Raw genomic sequence first — 15,962 nt, forward strand, 5'->3', positions numbered from 1 at the left:
GGGTTCCCAAACTTTCAGCCAGCGACCCCCAAAATAACAGTGCCAGGGACTCGAGACCCCCACTATTTTACTTGTTGTTATACATAAACAATGAACTATTTCTACAGATGGTCATGCAAACGCCGGCCTTTTTTCGAAGCCTACCGGAGGACGATAGCCCTTCTGACTGTAGCGCTTCCTCCGCTGGCCTCTCTGCGCTGTCTTTGATCAATATTAACCAAAGTTTCACTTCGACAAATAAAAATATCCTAAACTTAAAGCCTGAAAAATAATCTGCGTGCACATATGGGAATGTTTAACGCGGTGCTGTAAATTGACTTGCTGCACCTAACCTAATGCGGTTGCTAATGTAATCACCTCAGGGGTCACGATCGAGGGGGAGGAAATTCCAAAGGCTGATGGCTTTTTATTTGCATGATTTTATTTTTAACTTAACTAATATTTTTATGTTTTGTTACACTTATTGATTAAATATGCTATTTCTGAAAATCATCTTGCGACCCCACCCTCGTGGCCTTGCGACCCCCCCCCAGGGGTCCCGACCCCTACTTTGGGAACCCCTGACATAGTGCACCAGTGAGCTAAAGTTATAATAAACATTCTTCTGGAAAAACTACAGTTCACTTTTGTACTCTGGTTTGTTTGGATGAATGTTCAAAAAGTGCTGATTCATTTGAGACATGACTCAACAGGTTTCCAAGAACACCATGTGTAGTATTTTTGGAGCAAAATTAGTATTCGGGTAAATTATTGCTGTTGCAGTTTTACAAACTGATGGCCTCACATGTTAGCGTTTACACTGTCAGACAACACTGTTGAGGAATGTTGAGGATAAACGCAAGGGTTTGAGAATGTGACACTACACTAGTGGCCAAAAGTGATGTCCAACTTTGATATTCAACTTTTTATTGAAATGTATTGCAAACTTTGTATTCATGTTGCATAGTTGGGGTATAAAGTTATGGCTCACACTTGAGAAGAATTAAAAGAGGCTTGGCAGAAAATAACATACAACATATGTGCAGAGTTTATAAACACATTTGTAGTCAATATATGCATCAGTCTAAGCATTTTTGTGTATTCTAATAAAACCTCTTATTTCCTAGAATGCTGTAAGTTGTTCATTTTTAGCCTTTACTGTACATCATGCGCTCAATCAAATGTCCCATCAGAGCAAATTCTACATGCAGTGTGTACACGCACTGTGAAGTTTAATGGTTGTAGTTGTAGTAGTGTTGTAAATCTGTTCCAATGTGTATTTGTTGGAGGGTCTGTTTACAGAAATGCCATATAATGCAATATAAATTTGTTTAAACTATTACCTTTGAATGAGCTATTTCTATCTACTTACACCGCGGGTTCCCTTACATGGAATTCAACAGACAAACTGCTCTACAGAGCGCATTTTGTAAATACGTTATCTCCCTCAGCAAAGAAGCGAAAAGGTGATGACATCTTATGATGGGTTCACACCCAGTGTTGGGTGTAACTAGTTACTAAGTAATTAGTTACTGTAATTTAATTACTTTCCCCTTGAAAAAGTAACGTAAGGGATTACTCTCATTTTTTCTGTAATTTAATTACAGTTACTTCTGATGTAATTAAACTAAATACTTAGGGGCGGTTTCCCAGACAAGGATTATCTTAAACCAGGACTAGGCCTTAGTTAAATTAGGATATTTAAGTTGTTTTAAAAAACATAATTTACAAAAAAAACATTACTATGTGCCTCTTGAGACAAAACAATCGCAGTGATATATTTTAAGATATGTCAGTGCAAGTTGTTTTCGATCAAGGCATCTCTAATATTTAAGTTAGTATGAGACTAGGCTTAAGACCTGTCCGAGAAACCACCCCTTAGTGTAATATATGTGTGTGCAATAGTGGAATTGACATCAAAATTCAGAGTCTAACTTTAAAATACGTGCTTTAATGTATAATTCTCACATTTGTAACACTGGTGAGTTAATAAGAGTACTTTATGTAGTTTAATATTATTTATTTGAATGAATTAAATAAGCTGTTTCATGTCTATCCTTCAATCACTTAACTAATCAAGCTTGATGTAGGATATAGAAAGTAATTAGTAATAAGTAACTAAATACTTTTTGGAGAGAGTAATTTGTACAGTAATGTAATTACACTATTGAATATGTAATTAGTAACTAGTAATTAATTACTTTTTCAGAGTAACTTACCCAATACTGTTCACACCAAACGCGAACAATCGCATTTCACGCTCTTTATTACTCGCAGGAAAAGTTCTTTATTTTCGCGCGAGTGACGCGAAATTACAAATATTTTCAACCTTCGCGGATGACGAGTTTGACGCTCGTTCGCGTCATTCGCACCGTCTGCCGCAAGTTCGCGTCTGTATGCGTCTTTGCATTGACTTTGTATGTAATTTACACGCGCAAAACGCTTAATTCGCGTTTGGTGTGAACCCAGTGTTAGTCAGCCACCGTAGTGCTTCGAAAGGGAAGTGGGAGGTGTGGAGTGAGCCGTTGGTTGCAATTCGCAACCTCACCTCTAGATGCCACTAAATCTACACTGGACCTTTAAACTATTTCTAAGTTGTATTATGAATTAATAACGAAGAAAATGGCTGTATTTATAAAAATGTTTTCTCAAATATCTTTCTACGTGTGTGTGTGCAGAGTAACATGAGTGAAGTGCTGTGCTCTCAGGACGAGTGTGTACAGCAGCTCAAGAGATTGTGGGAGAAAACACAGCTGACAGGAGCACACAGTTTTGAGCTGGCCATCACCCAGACCGCCATTCCTCACAAGAAGGTACTCTCTCTCTCTCTCTAAACTGACTCAGCACCTTCCCACATGTGAGGAATAACACTGAATTTAGCACCTCTGACATTGTTTTTGTTTCTAGCCCACCTTCTTGTTAAATTACCTTCCAGTCATGATGTTCTAGTTCTAAATGCACGCTTCAGCGCAGTTCAGTATTTTTGGAACCAACAACATCGGCCCCCATTTCAAACCAGAAATATTCTGCTAAATTTAGAACTCATACTGGCTTAGAACACCATGAATTGAAGTTGCAATTTTTTTGTGAACTGTGCCTTTCATTTTGCATCTTCTATGCATGTGATCTTTGAAACTCCCCCACAGCACATGTGTAAAACAATTTTGAAACTCTGAGTGGTGAATAATGGCAGCTGTTCCAATACTGTCATATATGTTTAAGCCGGAGTCAGAGCGAATATGAAACAATCATTAACATATGAAGCATTTGTATGATATTAGTTACGGGTTTCCTGTGCACGGGCCCATCTTTCAAGAACGGTTTCCTATCAAAGCCAAATGCAAAGCAGATTGTAAATATGAACAACCACATACAGCCAACATGAAGATGCTGAACAAACATAAGTTTGAATAAAATTGGTTAGAAATGCCGTGAAAGACACAGACAATTGTTTCCCACAGACAGGAATAGTACAACTTCACCAATATCATAACTGGTGGTGTGTATCGTGAAACCAGGAGAGACCTGCAGGGTGACACGGTGCTGAACACGCTCTGACCGTAACGGCAAAGTCCAAACAGTACAGACCGTGAAAGGTCAGATGTCATGACTGGGATGTTTACCTGAGGTCATTTCCTCATAATGTCGGCACGTAAACCCAAAAGCTCGGCCGATCTTATCAAACATCGTATATGTCAAGTCAGGAGTAATGACAAAGTACAGCTTGTGTGTTTGATACCTTTATCCTGTATCACTCGCTTCCTCCATTTTTCTAAATCCGGGGTCATTTATCGTCCACGGAAGAACATTGTGTACACATAACACATATGGAATCTGTCTGTGTTGGGCACAAACGCACAAGTGAGGCAGTACGCTAGCAAACTCTTCTCGTAAACATCTCCCATTGGTGCCCTAACCCCAGACGTGGCCTTTGATTTATTTATCAGCCTGCTCTTAAAAAGCCAGAGGTTCACAGTTGGCAACACTGTAAGAAAATTCTCTTGCTCTTTTGAAATAAAAGTGTTTGACGTACTCTGTAGACAAACTAGCATACCTGAACTTTATAATATCTGCACTTTATAATACCTGAACTTTATAATACCGTAACATGTCCAAAGCTGGAAAGATTAAAGCTGGATGCCATCTCAGAGTTTTCACAAAGCAGTGGTATACTGTGTTCTGATGTTAGTATTTCTACAACTGTGTGTACATTTGTTAAAAGGTCTACAAAAGTTAAGAAGCTCTTAAGCATCACAAGCTTGTCTGATGTAACAGTTAAAAGTTCATCTTCAGTTGATTCACCCACGTGCCATCCCAGAGGCTTTTGACTTCATTTCTTAAACAATAATGATTCTAAAAATAAATATCTGCAAAATCTTTAAAGCTGGCAAAACACATTGATCCATCATTACTGGAATCCAAATGGCTCTAGTAGGTTAACTTCAATGTCTTCTGAAACAGTGAAAACAACGTTTTGGAGAGAACATAATTCATATTTGAGCATATTTAGAGATTGATTCGTCACATATCCATGGCAACATTATAACGTTGTGTTCTTGTGTATGTGATCAGTCGGCATTTGTGTGTTTTTTCACAAGACACACAACAACCAATGAGACTTGCCATGTTGACCTAAGAAGATAACATCATGGTATTTTAGTATCAAAGTATTTCTTTGTATTCAGCTGAAGTAATGAAGTCAAGAGGGTGAGTAAAGTATGAGAGAATTTATATATTTTAAAGAACTTTTCTTTCATCTTAAAGGTACAGTGTTCAATTATAAGGTGCAGGAAATGTTTCAAATGCTGTTGTAAAACTATACATTTGAATTTGTTTTGCACAAGAAATTCCAATACAATGAATAAAATGCAATAGAGAATGTTATGATTTACAGTAGGATTGAAGAGTTGCAAAAGCCTCTAAGTGCCGTGAAATATTCGTTTGAAATATTTTATTACCTCATTTTAATGGAATGCAGACCCGCTTACTTACGGATTTAAGGTTAGATTAATGCCAGGAACATTCAACAGGCAATTTGGTTTAATAATTTGTAAATATAATGTTTTTAAAGGACATATTGTGTTTACTTTAATGTTATTAAGGGACATATTAATATTTCAATGATTTGCAGCATCCAGGTTACCATGTGTTATTAGTTTTGAGCAGTTTTTACCTGGGAATATCATACCTTGGAATGTCACGATTGGCCAATCAGAATCAAGTACGTATTTGAGAACACTGTGTAATTTAAAATGAAGTTATTTCACTTTAATGGCAAAGAGGACATATTCAATTCCATTAAAGTGAAATCGCTGAACATAAACGTAGGAGTCTGGTTAAAACGCTTATATTAGCAAAAACATGTAAACGGCACATAGTCCATACAAGAAAACTGGACTCATAGAGTGCCCAGAAAAAGCTATAGATCAGTGAATCTCAACCTTCTTGACTTCAAGGCCAACAACTATATTTGAAGCCCCCCCCAACTCATGATTTCAAGCCCATAAGAAATGATAGAGATTGGTATTAGTAGAAGCATGTATATTATATCCAAACAATAAGACATATCTTGAATTGTAGTTATGCACATATTTTAATGACTGTTTTGTCATACTTTAAATCATTTTGTCATCTTGAGCCCCCCTTTTAGTTTGTTAGCGCCGGTCCCCTGGTTTAGAAACACAGCTCTAGATGATTATTAGTCTGAATGACAGGAGGATTTATGGACAGAGTGGACAGTTCCTAAAATTGAACAGACCACAAGTCAGGGATTCGAATGCATTCATTATGTGTTGTTTCTCTGTTCAGACAGAAAAATGAAGAGTCGCAGGAGGTCTTAGTGGAATTTGCACCCCACAACATCTTGAAGACATTATGAGCATTATGAGCTAATGATAGATCACAGTGAAATAACAGTAAATAATGGAAACTGTTTGGAGAATATAGAACCCCCCTTTGACTTCGTATCACCGTCTGTCTCCTGGACTTGTGGATGAGATCCTGTTACCAGCTCTGTGTGAATGTGTTTGCTAGGCTGAGGCTCTATAAAAGGATTCTGGGAACAGTGTTGCAATAGTATCAATTACAAACAGAAGGGCCACTATTACTTTTGTACTCTCTGTAGGGTAATGATGACATGCTAGCTTGTGCGTAGGCCCTGTGGATCAGCCCTTTTCCCCCCGTCACGCATCGCCACGTCTGGGGCTTAGCTTTTCTCCGCAGTACTGGGGCTCTTGAGAGACTCGGTTGGTGTTGATGTGTTTCTTTTGACATACAGGGATAGCACGGCCCTGTTGTTCAGCTCGGTTTCCTAACACTGGCCGGCTGCCGAAACGGATTGCCCAACGCTTTGAATCAGCAACATTAAGTGAAAATGGACTTCTCATGCATTTTAAATGCTGTTTACATGTTAAACGGAGACAGACGTGTCTGTCAATTGTCCAACACTGTCGATGAATCATTTACGTTTGTGATTCACTGGACTGACACATCGTTTCCTGTCTTCTTGAGTCATTGGTTTACAGATTGAGCCGAAAGAGTGGGCATGAATATGTTACACACACCCACAGAAGTGCTTTAAAATGACATCGAAAAAAGAAAAAAAAAAATTTTTTTTATGAAACCTTGCTACGCATATGGAATAACCATTTTATAAAAGCAATAAGCCCCAGGAAGCAGTGGGTTACAAGTGCATTTTATAACAGCTAAGGGGGTTTTAGATGTTATAAAATGCACTGTAACCCACTTTGCTTGGGTCTTATTGCTTTAATAGACATACACAAACACATACAGTTTAATCTGAAGTGTGAAGGACTGTCATTTAAAAGCATAGGTCACCCAAAACATGAAACATCATTCAACTTTTACTCACCCTCGTGTTGTTCAAAACCCGTATGACCTTCTTTCTTCTGGAGATGGCAAAAGAAGATATTTTGAAGAATGCCAGTAACCACACAACATTGGTCTCCATTGACTTCCATTGTATGGAAACAAAACCACTGAGACATTTCTCAAAATATCTACTTTTGTGTTTCACAAAAGAAACAGTCATTTTTAAAAGATGAGAGTGATTTATTTCTGGAAATACATCAACAGCACATGGTCAGTCTACAGTCTGAGAGATACATGTAAACTGATCCAAACGTGGGGACGCTGACAGTCCTGACGTGTACACATTTAGATGGTTTACTTCGGATTAAAGGGAACACACACAATACAAAAAATCACCCCCTGAGTGTGGGAACAAAAACATTTTAAACAAAAAGAAAATGGCTTTTTGTCACATACTTTGTCTAGATCAGATTCAACGGTGATTATTTGTATGAATGGAAGATAGCTAAATGTTCATTTTGTGTTCCACCAACGGCATATAATTTTGGACTGACATGAAACTGAGTAAACGATAACATATTTTTTTGTTAATGCACAACAAAGCTTAGAAAAATGGCTTCCACTTGTTCAGAATGCCATACAGCTAACCGCACACAAAAACATGATATGGTCCAAATCCTCTTCAGCTTTGATTTCTTTGAATCCAACGTTTATAAACTTAAACAACAGCATAAATATTTTCTCATACACTATGCATGAGAAAACATAAACCATATCAGATGTACATACATCTTTTTTTTTCACACATGGCCCTCATTTAGCTCAATGTACTTGATGTATAAAAAAACAGATACCATTTGAAAGATTCTCGTGGCACAAGTAATCAAATGCATGTTACGTTCCTACCCGGTTTTTACACTGATTTAGTTAGCGTGAAATAAGCTGTGACAGCACTAGTAAGAAGACTCAGCTGTCTGTAGCCAAAGAGTCGGTCCACGGGGCTTCCATAATGGCTCGCATCAATCTAAAGGCAGGCATGAAGAGCGATTTTAACAGAAGATGTCTGATGGATTGTCTTTCAACTCCCTTTACTCAAAACAGAGAATGAAAAACTACAGCACTTCCAGACTGTGAAAGTCACAATTCACCGGGAAGGTGGAAATCAAACTTTCATTTGCTTCTTATGTCAGTTTACAGTTGGATATGAACCATGAAGCTCCATTATATCTGTTAGTGTTCCTATTCATCTTAATAACATTTGCTCGAATATTGCATGCAGCACTTTTCACACAGCCACTTTTTATTTCATTTGGCCAAAAATACAATGTGACTACCCTTCCCTGTTGAAAAAAACAGCATATGTTGGTTTGGTATGTTTTGATGCTGGTTTGCTCATTTGTGCTGGTTTAAGCTGGTCATGTGCTGGTTTAAACTGGTCTTTAGCTGGTCATGTGCTGATTTAAACTGGTCATGTGCTGGTTTAAACTGGTCATGTGCTGGTTTAAACTGGTCCTTAGCTGATCATGTGCTGGTTTAAACTGGTCCTTAGCCGGTCATGTGCTGGTTTAAACTGGTCCTTAGCTGTTTATGTGCTGGTTTAAGCTGGCCCTTAGCTGGTCATGTGCTGGTTTAAGCTGGTCCTTAGCTGGTCATGTGCTGGTTTAAGCTGGTCCTTAGCTGGTCATGTGCTGGTTTAATGCTGTTAGCCCGTGGTACTGCGTCTAGCTACGGATCGTCTCCGATCTGTGGCCCTGGCTGAGCTACTATGCCCTTTCTTAATGGTCAGGGTCATTGTGCTGGTTTAAGCTGGCCCTTAGCTGGTCATGTGCTGGTTTAAACTGGTCCTTAGCTGGTCATGTGCTGGTTTAAGCTGGTCATGTGCTGGTTTAAACTGGTCTTTAGCTGGTCATGTGCTGATTTAAACTGGTCATGTGCTGGTTTAAACTGGTCATGTGCTGGTTTAAACTGGTCCTTAGCTGATCATGTGCTGGTTTAAACTGGTCCTTAGCCGGTCATGTGCTGGTTTAAACTGGTCCTTAGCTGTTTATGTGCTGGTTTAAGCTGGCCCTTAGCTGGTCATGTGCTGGTTTAAACTGGTCCTTAGCTGGTCATGTGCTGGTTTACGCTGGTCATGTGCTGGTTTAAGCTGGCCCTTAGCTGGTCATGTGCTGGTTTAAACTGGTCCTTAGCTGGTCATTCTGGTGCTGGTGATTTAAGGTGGCTTAAGTATTGTCTGACTGTTGCTTGTTTAGAACGTTGATCATGGATCTCATCAACTCTAACTCAAGCTTATATATATGGCGCTTTCTATCAATTTATCATTGTTATACAAAGCAGCTGTACATGAGACATATTGACTATAAGCAAAATATAAAGTTGTACCTGCAAAAACAAGAAAAGGTTGAAAACACAGAAGACAGACATACCCACATACAAAACACTCCACACACACAATATGCACACGTACTAACACACATAGACATAGAGACACACACACACACACACACACGGATGCGCACGCACACACACACAACACACACACACGTACGTACACAGACAAGTACGCACACACACACACACACACACACGCTCAGTGAGAGCACACATTTAGGATAAAGGAGAGAGAAGCACAGGTCAAATATAACAGACTATAAATTCCTATATGCAATATTAATTAAGTAAAACTTTAAAATTCTAAAGCAGCCCCCCGGTCAGGCAGATAGTGCAAAAACAGTATGCAAACGGTGGCGAGGAACCCAAAACTCTAATCGAGAAAAAAAACCTCAGGAGAACCCAGGCCCAACCAGGGGATTCCAGTTCCCCTCTGGCAAAAGCTGCTGCCTCTGCACAAGCTCCAGAGAGCTTGCACAACAAGGCTAAATAAAATAAATAAACTTAATAATAAAATAAATTATAGTTTAAGATTATCATTAATAATCTAATAGCATTCTGCCTCATCTTGTCATGTCTTTCTTGATCTTGTGGCAGAATCATGGCAGGATCCCCTGTTTAATGTGGAGAGAAGCAGTTTTGGTCTGCTTGGCCTTCCATATACTCCCTCTCTCCGCTGTCATGTCTCTGTTCCCGCCCTTTCGTCTCGTTATTGCTTGTTAATTAGTTCATGTTCCACACCTGTTCCCTCTTGATTTTCTCCCCTTTAAATAGTCCTCATGTTTCATTGTCTTGTGCTCATGCATTGCGTTCAGTGTACCTCTGTCCTTGTATGCCTCGTATGTTAGCTGTTATTGCTTGTTCCTGTTGTTGCTGTTTCGTCGGTCTTAGTAAGTGTTCCGTTTAGTTTACTCCATGTCTAGGGTTTGTCAGTCTAGTGTTTAGTTAGTCTTCATTCTGTGCTTGTATATTATTTTCTTGTTCCTGTTTTTACCCCATCGCGGGTCTTTGTTTTGTGTTTTAAAATAAAAGTCTTTTTGTTCCCCCTGTACTCCCGCTGCCTGCAATTGGGTTCTTCCCTGCCGTTCACGACAGAATGCTCGAGCCCCCACAGAACCCAGTAGGCAGCACTATGGGCGACGCAGCGTCGATCCAACGGGCTCGCCAAGCCCGCTTGCTGTTTGGCTTCCGTCAGGGGGTTCATGGGACTCGGGAGTTCGCCAGGGCCTTTTCTTCGGTGGCGAGGGAGTCTGACTTTGGGGAGGCAAAGTTAAAGGTAATCTTTGACGGCTGCCTCACCCGTCATCTCACGCCATCGGAGAAAATGATGCTGAGACCCCTGGGGTTCGATGACATGGTCAGGTTCATGATCAACCGGGACAGCCCCGAGTCTGGGGTACCAGTCGGGGAACCGCTCCGTTGGCTAGCATCCCGGGGGATTGCGTCCTGGCCGTCACTGAACTGGGGTACTTGGCACCCCCTGGCTCGAACTCCGGGGTTTCGGCTCCGCCTGGCGGCATCCATGGCGAGCGGGGGAGGAGAGCCTCGTGAACGACGTCTGCAGACCTCCCCGACGCAGAACCTCCTCCCTCTCCCACTGATTCTAAGCAGTCGACCACTAGTCCAGTGGTTCGGAGGAGGGGGAGGAGGCGTCACAAGGAGGTGCCCAAGCCGGTGCAGCCGGCGCCCAGTCCGGTGCAGCCGGTACCCTGTCCTGTCCAGCCGGTGATCCAGCTATAAATGAGCCAGTTATTATTATTTCTTAGAAAAGTCCTCAAAGGAATCCATGTTTTCTCTGTGATGACTGATCCTCACCAAAATCCCATCTACCGGTCACATTCATCAGCTTTGATGCATTATATGTCCATGAAGACACTCTTTCTAATAAACGGGTTTCAGCTAAACCATTTACCAACAGGTGCATTAAATCAAGCCTACAGTCTCCTCAGATAAACATTTACAGTAGACTGTGGCGTACCGAGAGCACGATGACTTTCAAAATGTCATGGGAACGATGGAATGGCACCAACTCCCTCTTAATATCCATAGTTTAAAACGAAATGTTCAACAAGCGCACATGGCGGTGGGGTCTGGGTGGCCACGTACTTCTGGCTGTAAAACAGATCATTTTCTAATTTCATTGCTTAACTTCCTCTTGACAAAGTCTTGCTGTAAGAGGCCACACGTCCATTAAACAATGTAGCAAATATGAACATGTTACTGTCAGTTCTCAATGTGGATTGGTGTTGTTGACTTTCTAATACATATGTAAATCAAGAAATTCAAGATTGACATTGGCAGCTGTCAAAAGGCTTGATATTCTTAAATTTAAGGATCTTGGTATCTCACCACAAACTTCTCGCCTGTGGTTAACTGCTGACCATTCTTTACATTCACATGAACCTTTTTGGCTCATACAGTACAGTATTGAGCAGCCATTGTTTTGTTTACTGTAGGTTATACCGTTGGTCGTTAGATTACCAAAACCATCGTCATTTGCTCAAACAACTTAAAACCTCTTGTCATTTCAAACTTGAATGACTTTCTTCCACAGAACACAAAAGAAGATATTTTGAAGACAGTTGATAAGCAACCAGCAATGGCCACCATTCACTTCTATTGTATGGACACAAAACCAATGCAAGTGAATGGGTGCCAGTTAACAACATTCTTTAAAATGTCTTCTTTTGTGTTCTGCTGAGGAAAGACAGGTTTGAAGTCATACAGGTTTGAAATGACTTGAGGGTGAGGAAATGATGACCGAATTTTCATATTTGGTTGAAAAGTACTTAAATAATCTTAATATGAACTCAAACATTTCTCATCAAATGTACCTAAATCCATTTTTTACATCTACAGTCTTCATTTTACACCTCAATACTCTTTTTTTATTTTAATAACGGTCTCCCTGTGTGTATTGTATCTCAGGATGTGGACAGTTTGCAGATCTATCTGGAGGAGGTGCGTTTCTTTGATCTGTTCAGCTACAGTGAGGAGGAGGCCGGCTGGCTCTGTTTCATGTGCAGTAACCCTGAGAAGGCCACAGGTAAATCCATTTGTGCAAAGCTTTGGGAGTGAACCATATTTAGATATAGAGCTGAATCCTCTAAGGTCTTCAGAATGAATGAATATGCTGTATTCTTTCATCAGCAAAGAGACATTGTTTCAGCGGAGTAGTTTCGTATAATACCTGTACTATTAAAACATTTCCAGCCGACTGTAAAGGCCAGTGCACATTGAGTCTGAAATTTGCGTTCGAAATTTCTGCACCTTAAAAAATAAATACGACCTCATGTTGTGTGAATCACGTTTACACACTGCAGCCGATATTTTCGTCCATCATAAAAAAATTTGGACGGGGTTCGATTTCCTGCGTTTTTCGCATCCGTAGCAAGCATTTTGAGAGGCGTTTTGACAAAATTCAGAGACACCGTACAAACGAGCGCCAAATATGAACAAAACGAATACGAAAATTTCGGACTGTATGTGCTAAGACCTTAAGAGTCGATCCTTCTCTAAAGTCAATGATCAGCAGTTACAATGACTGTGCAGAAACACATAAGGACTCCAGATGTTGTGGTGCAGTTCACTTCTCTGAAGCCATTACTGAGAAGCAGGACACCAAATGAATGAAATCAGCTTTCCATAAGTAGAAAATAGACTATAGGACCATAAGGAGGTTCTACTTTAGTCTTATGCTACTTCACTGGTTTCCTCTTCCATTACAGCTACTGATCTTGTTCAGGTACACCCGTAATAGCTCATGTTTGCATCTTTTCCAAGAGCGCAGATGTGATTTTGTTCGAATGTTGGTGATATTTCCACAAGAAGCAATTACGACTGAAAAGGTTCTTGCCTCTGGCCTGAATGTTTTACCGGTAACAATGAAACATATTGTAAATTGGTGCACATGGAACGTGTCTATTTCATCTGAGATCATTTATAGATATTTGAAACACTTTCACAGGTCTTTTTGACGGTTTCCTCAGCACTGATACGGCTGAAGCTTGCTATAATTTTCCATGTGCTTAACAGAGCTTCTGGACTGCCGTAAGTGTTGTTCGCGTAGCGGGATCTCAAACAATGTGTTCTTGTGAGTGGATAATGGTTTGAGTGAAATACCATGAGTGGATTGTGTTACTTGAGATCAAACGTTTTTAGAAATCAAGAGTGTGGATATTTGAACAGATTGGTCATTTAGAATTGACTTTCAGAATAGAATTGATCGGCCAAACTTGCACATAATGACTCGTTTTAAACGAAAAAGCTACGAAAAAATAAACACTTTGATTATTGACTACATGTCCATATAATGTGTGTTCGTGAGTTTCTCTTGATAGATCTTCACTCCATACTACTGTTGTTGTTGTTCACTATAAAAACAAACTGTTTAAGGGTAAATATTTTGAAATGGAGATTTATACAGCATCCAAAAGCTGAATAAATAAGCTTTCCATTGTTGTATGGTTTGTTAGGATGGTTTGTCAAAAAGCTTAATATCTATAAAAATAGCTTAATCTTAATTTAATAAACTAAGGATTTTGACAAAAAATAAAATCGATAATCTTGACCCATACTATGCATTGTTGGCTATTGCTACAAATATACCCACGCTACTTACTTATGGTTTTGTGATCCAGTGTCATATATTTTACAGTAAAATATAGAAATACAGTAAATAACCATAAAATTACAGACAAAGACTACAAATTTACAAGAAAAACATTAAAAACATGTCATTTGCATGACAAAACTGTTAATCACTGTATTTTTCTGGTGCGCCAGCTGGCAAAAAAATCTTTTTTACAGTGAAATACGGTAAAGAAACTGTGAAATTAGAGGAAAATACTTTGAATTTACGAGAAAAAATGGATGTCATTTTCGTGACAAAACTGTTGTTTTATGGTATTTTTCTGGCGCCCAGCTGCCAGAAAATTACAGTTTTTTACAGGATTTTTACAGTGTTAAAGAAATTTTGTACAGTCTTTGTTTCATTCTTTGTATTTTATCTGAACATCTGAGAAATTCTTTAATACTCTGAGCAAAGATGATCTTTTAGGGTAGCAATTCATGTAAGTCATTATATGAACGTATTTACATTTTAAAATGATGATGGAATGAATAGAGATATATAGGCGATAAAGTAATGGAATAAAAATATATACTACAGTATGTAGAAGATGTTGAAGTGTGTATATCATTTTGTGCTTTTTCTAGACAGAAATGGCTTCAAAATACAAGCGTGGTTATTAATCTATACGACTCTTCATGTTTAGGCAACGATATTTTTAATAAGACAGACATTTTTTTACATAGGACCAGCAACCAGGTTGTGGAGAAAAGACTCATTGAACAAGTGCTGCTCATTTAATAAGCATTCATAGCAAATATTCTGTTTCCTTATTTGGTGTGTGGGACAGTTTCCATTAGCAGAAAGCTTTCATGTTTTTTAATAGAGCGATGTCAATGTTTGCAGAAGTAAGGAGGCTGGGAAGGGTTAGCAGAGTTCGGATAGGCCTGACAGAAGTGTGAAGTCAGCTCTTCATGCATGTACCACAGTTTACGCTTTGTGTTTGGCTCAGACATTATGACATCATCAAATGGAAGACCAATGTGGCCAGTTTCCCACTGGTCACACAAAATAGAAAGTAATGACCCAACTGTTGTAAATGTTCTAGTGAATCTACAGAGCCACAGTGTTCACACTTTATAGGTAAATGACCCTATAAAAGTGTCATACAGGTGTCATTTAAATTCTAATATCTGTTTATTTGTTCGAGAGTGCAGTTTCACTAAAAAAATTGTTCACCCAAAAATGAATTTTAATCCATTGTTTGCTTACCCACATGCTATTAGGTGTATATGACTTTCTTTCTTCAGCCAGACACAATTTGAGCAATATCTTGAGTCTTCCCAGCTTTGTAATGTCAATGTGCACCTGTTTTAAAGCTCCAAGAAGCGCATACAGTATATCAGGGCTAGTCAACTGGCAGCCTGCGGGCCGCCAATCATCTTTACCTGGCCCACCTTAACATTTCAAATAACTGGAGAGACTTTAAGAACGGTGTGCTTTAAGAAATGCACGTCCTGAGACGTCACCCCTTTAAGTCCAAAACACTGCTACATTCAATACGAAAGTAATTCCCGCGGCTCGACTGACGTCTTATAAAGCGATTTGATCGGTCTGTCCAAGAAATTTGATGTTATTTGCAATGTTATAATCAGCAATCCACTAAAAAATGACTTAAGTATAAATAAATAAATACATGTCATGGTCCTGCCTTCTTGTTCATGATTTTCTAGTCTTGTGGCAGGATCGTGACAGATCCCTTATGTTTAGTGTGAGGAAGTCATGGTTTGTTTATCATTGACGTGCTATGTGCTTTCTCTTCTCGTCATTGGCCCCGCCCTTCTCGTTTCCCGTATTGCTTTCCTGCCGTGTCTCATGTTCCTCACCTGCCCCTCGTTATCTTCCTTTGTTTGTTCCCTATAAGATGCCCATATCATTGTCCTGTGCTCATTCGTTGTGCTTGTATGCGTGTCCGCTTGTGTTATATTCCCCCTCTGGATTACCTTGCCCCTTGGATGTTCTTTGTGTCCCTTGGATGTTCTTTGTTACCCTTCTGTGTTTTGGTGAGACGTTGTGTCGTGTTTAGTTTTAGTTATTTTTTTGTCCTGCTGTTTTTGCCCCCTCGTGGGAAGTCTTTGTTTTGTACCCTGTACCTGTGTATTCTGTAGACCTGTGTATTCTGTGTACCGCT

General features: G+C 39.5%; 1 protein-coding gene across 1 annotated transcript in view; it reads left to right on the forward strand.

The window, feature by feature from the left end:
* Nucleotides 1-15,962, forward strand: part of veph1 (ventricular zone expressed PH domain-containing 1) — a 114,672-nt gene that overhangs the window by 86,718 nt on the left and 11,992 nt on the right. The window contains exons 11-12 of the mRNA XM_057348251.1: nt 2,658-2,792; nt 12,130-12,247. Coding sequence (XP_057204234.1) covers nt 2,658-2,792; nt 12,130-12,247 — 253 coding nt within the window. The remainder of the gene's footprint in view (nt 1-2,657; nt 2,793-12,129; nt 12,248-15,962) is intronic.

Source organism: Triplophysa rosa, linkage group LG12 (genome assembly GCF_024868665.1).
Source record: "Triplophysa rosa linkage group LG12, Trosa_1v2, whole genome shotgun sequence".
In the NCBI taxonomy this organism is placed as follows: domain Eukaryota; kingdom Metazoa; phylum Chordata; class Actinopteri; order Cypriniformes; family Nemacheilidae; genus Triplophysa; species Triplophysa rosa.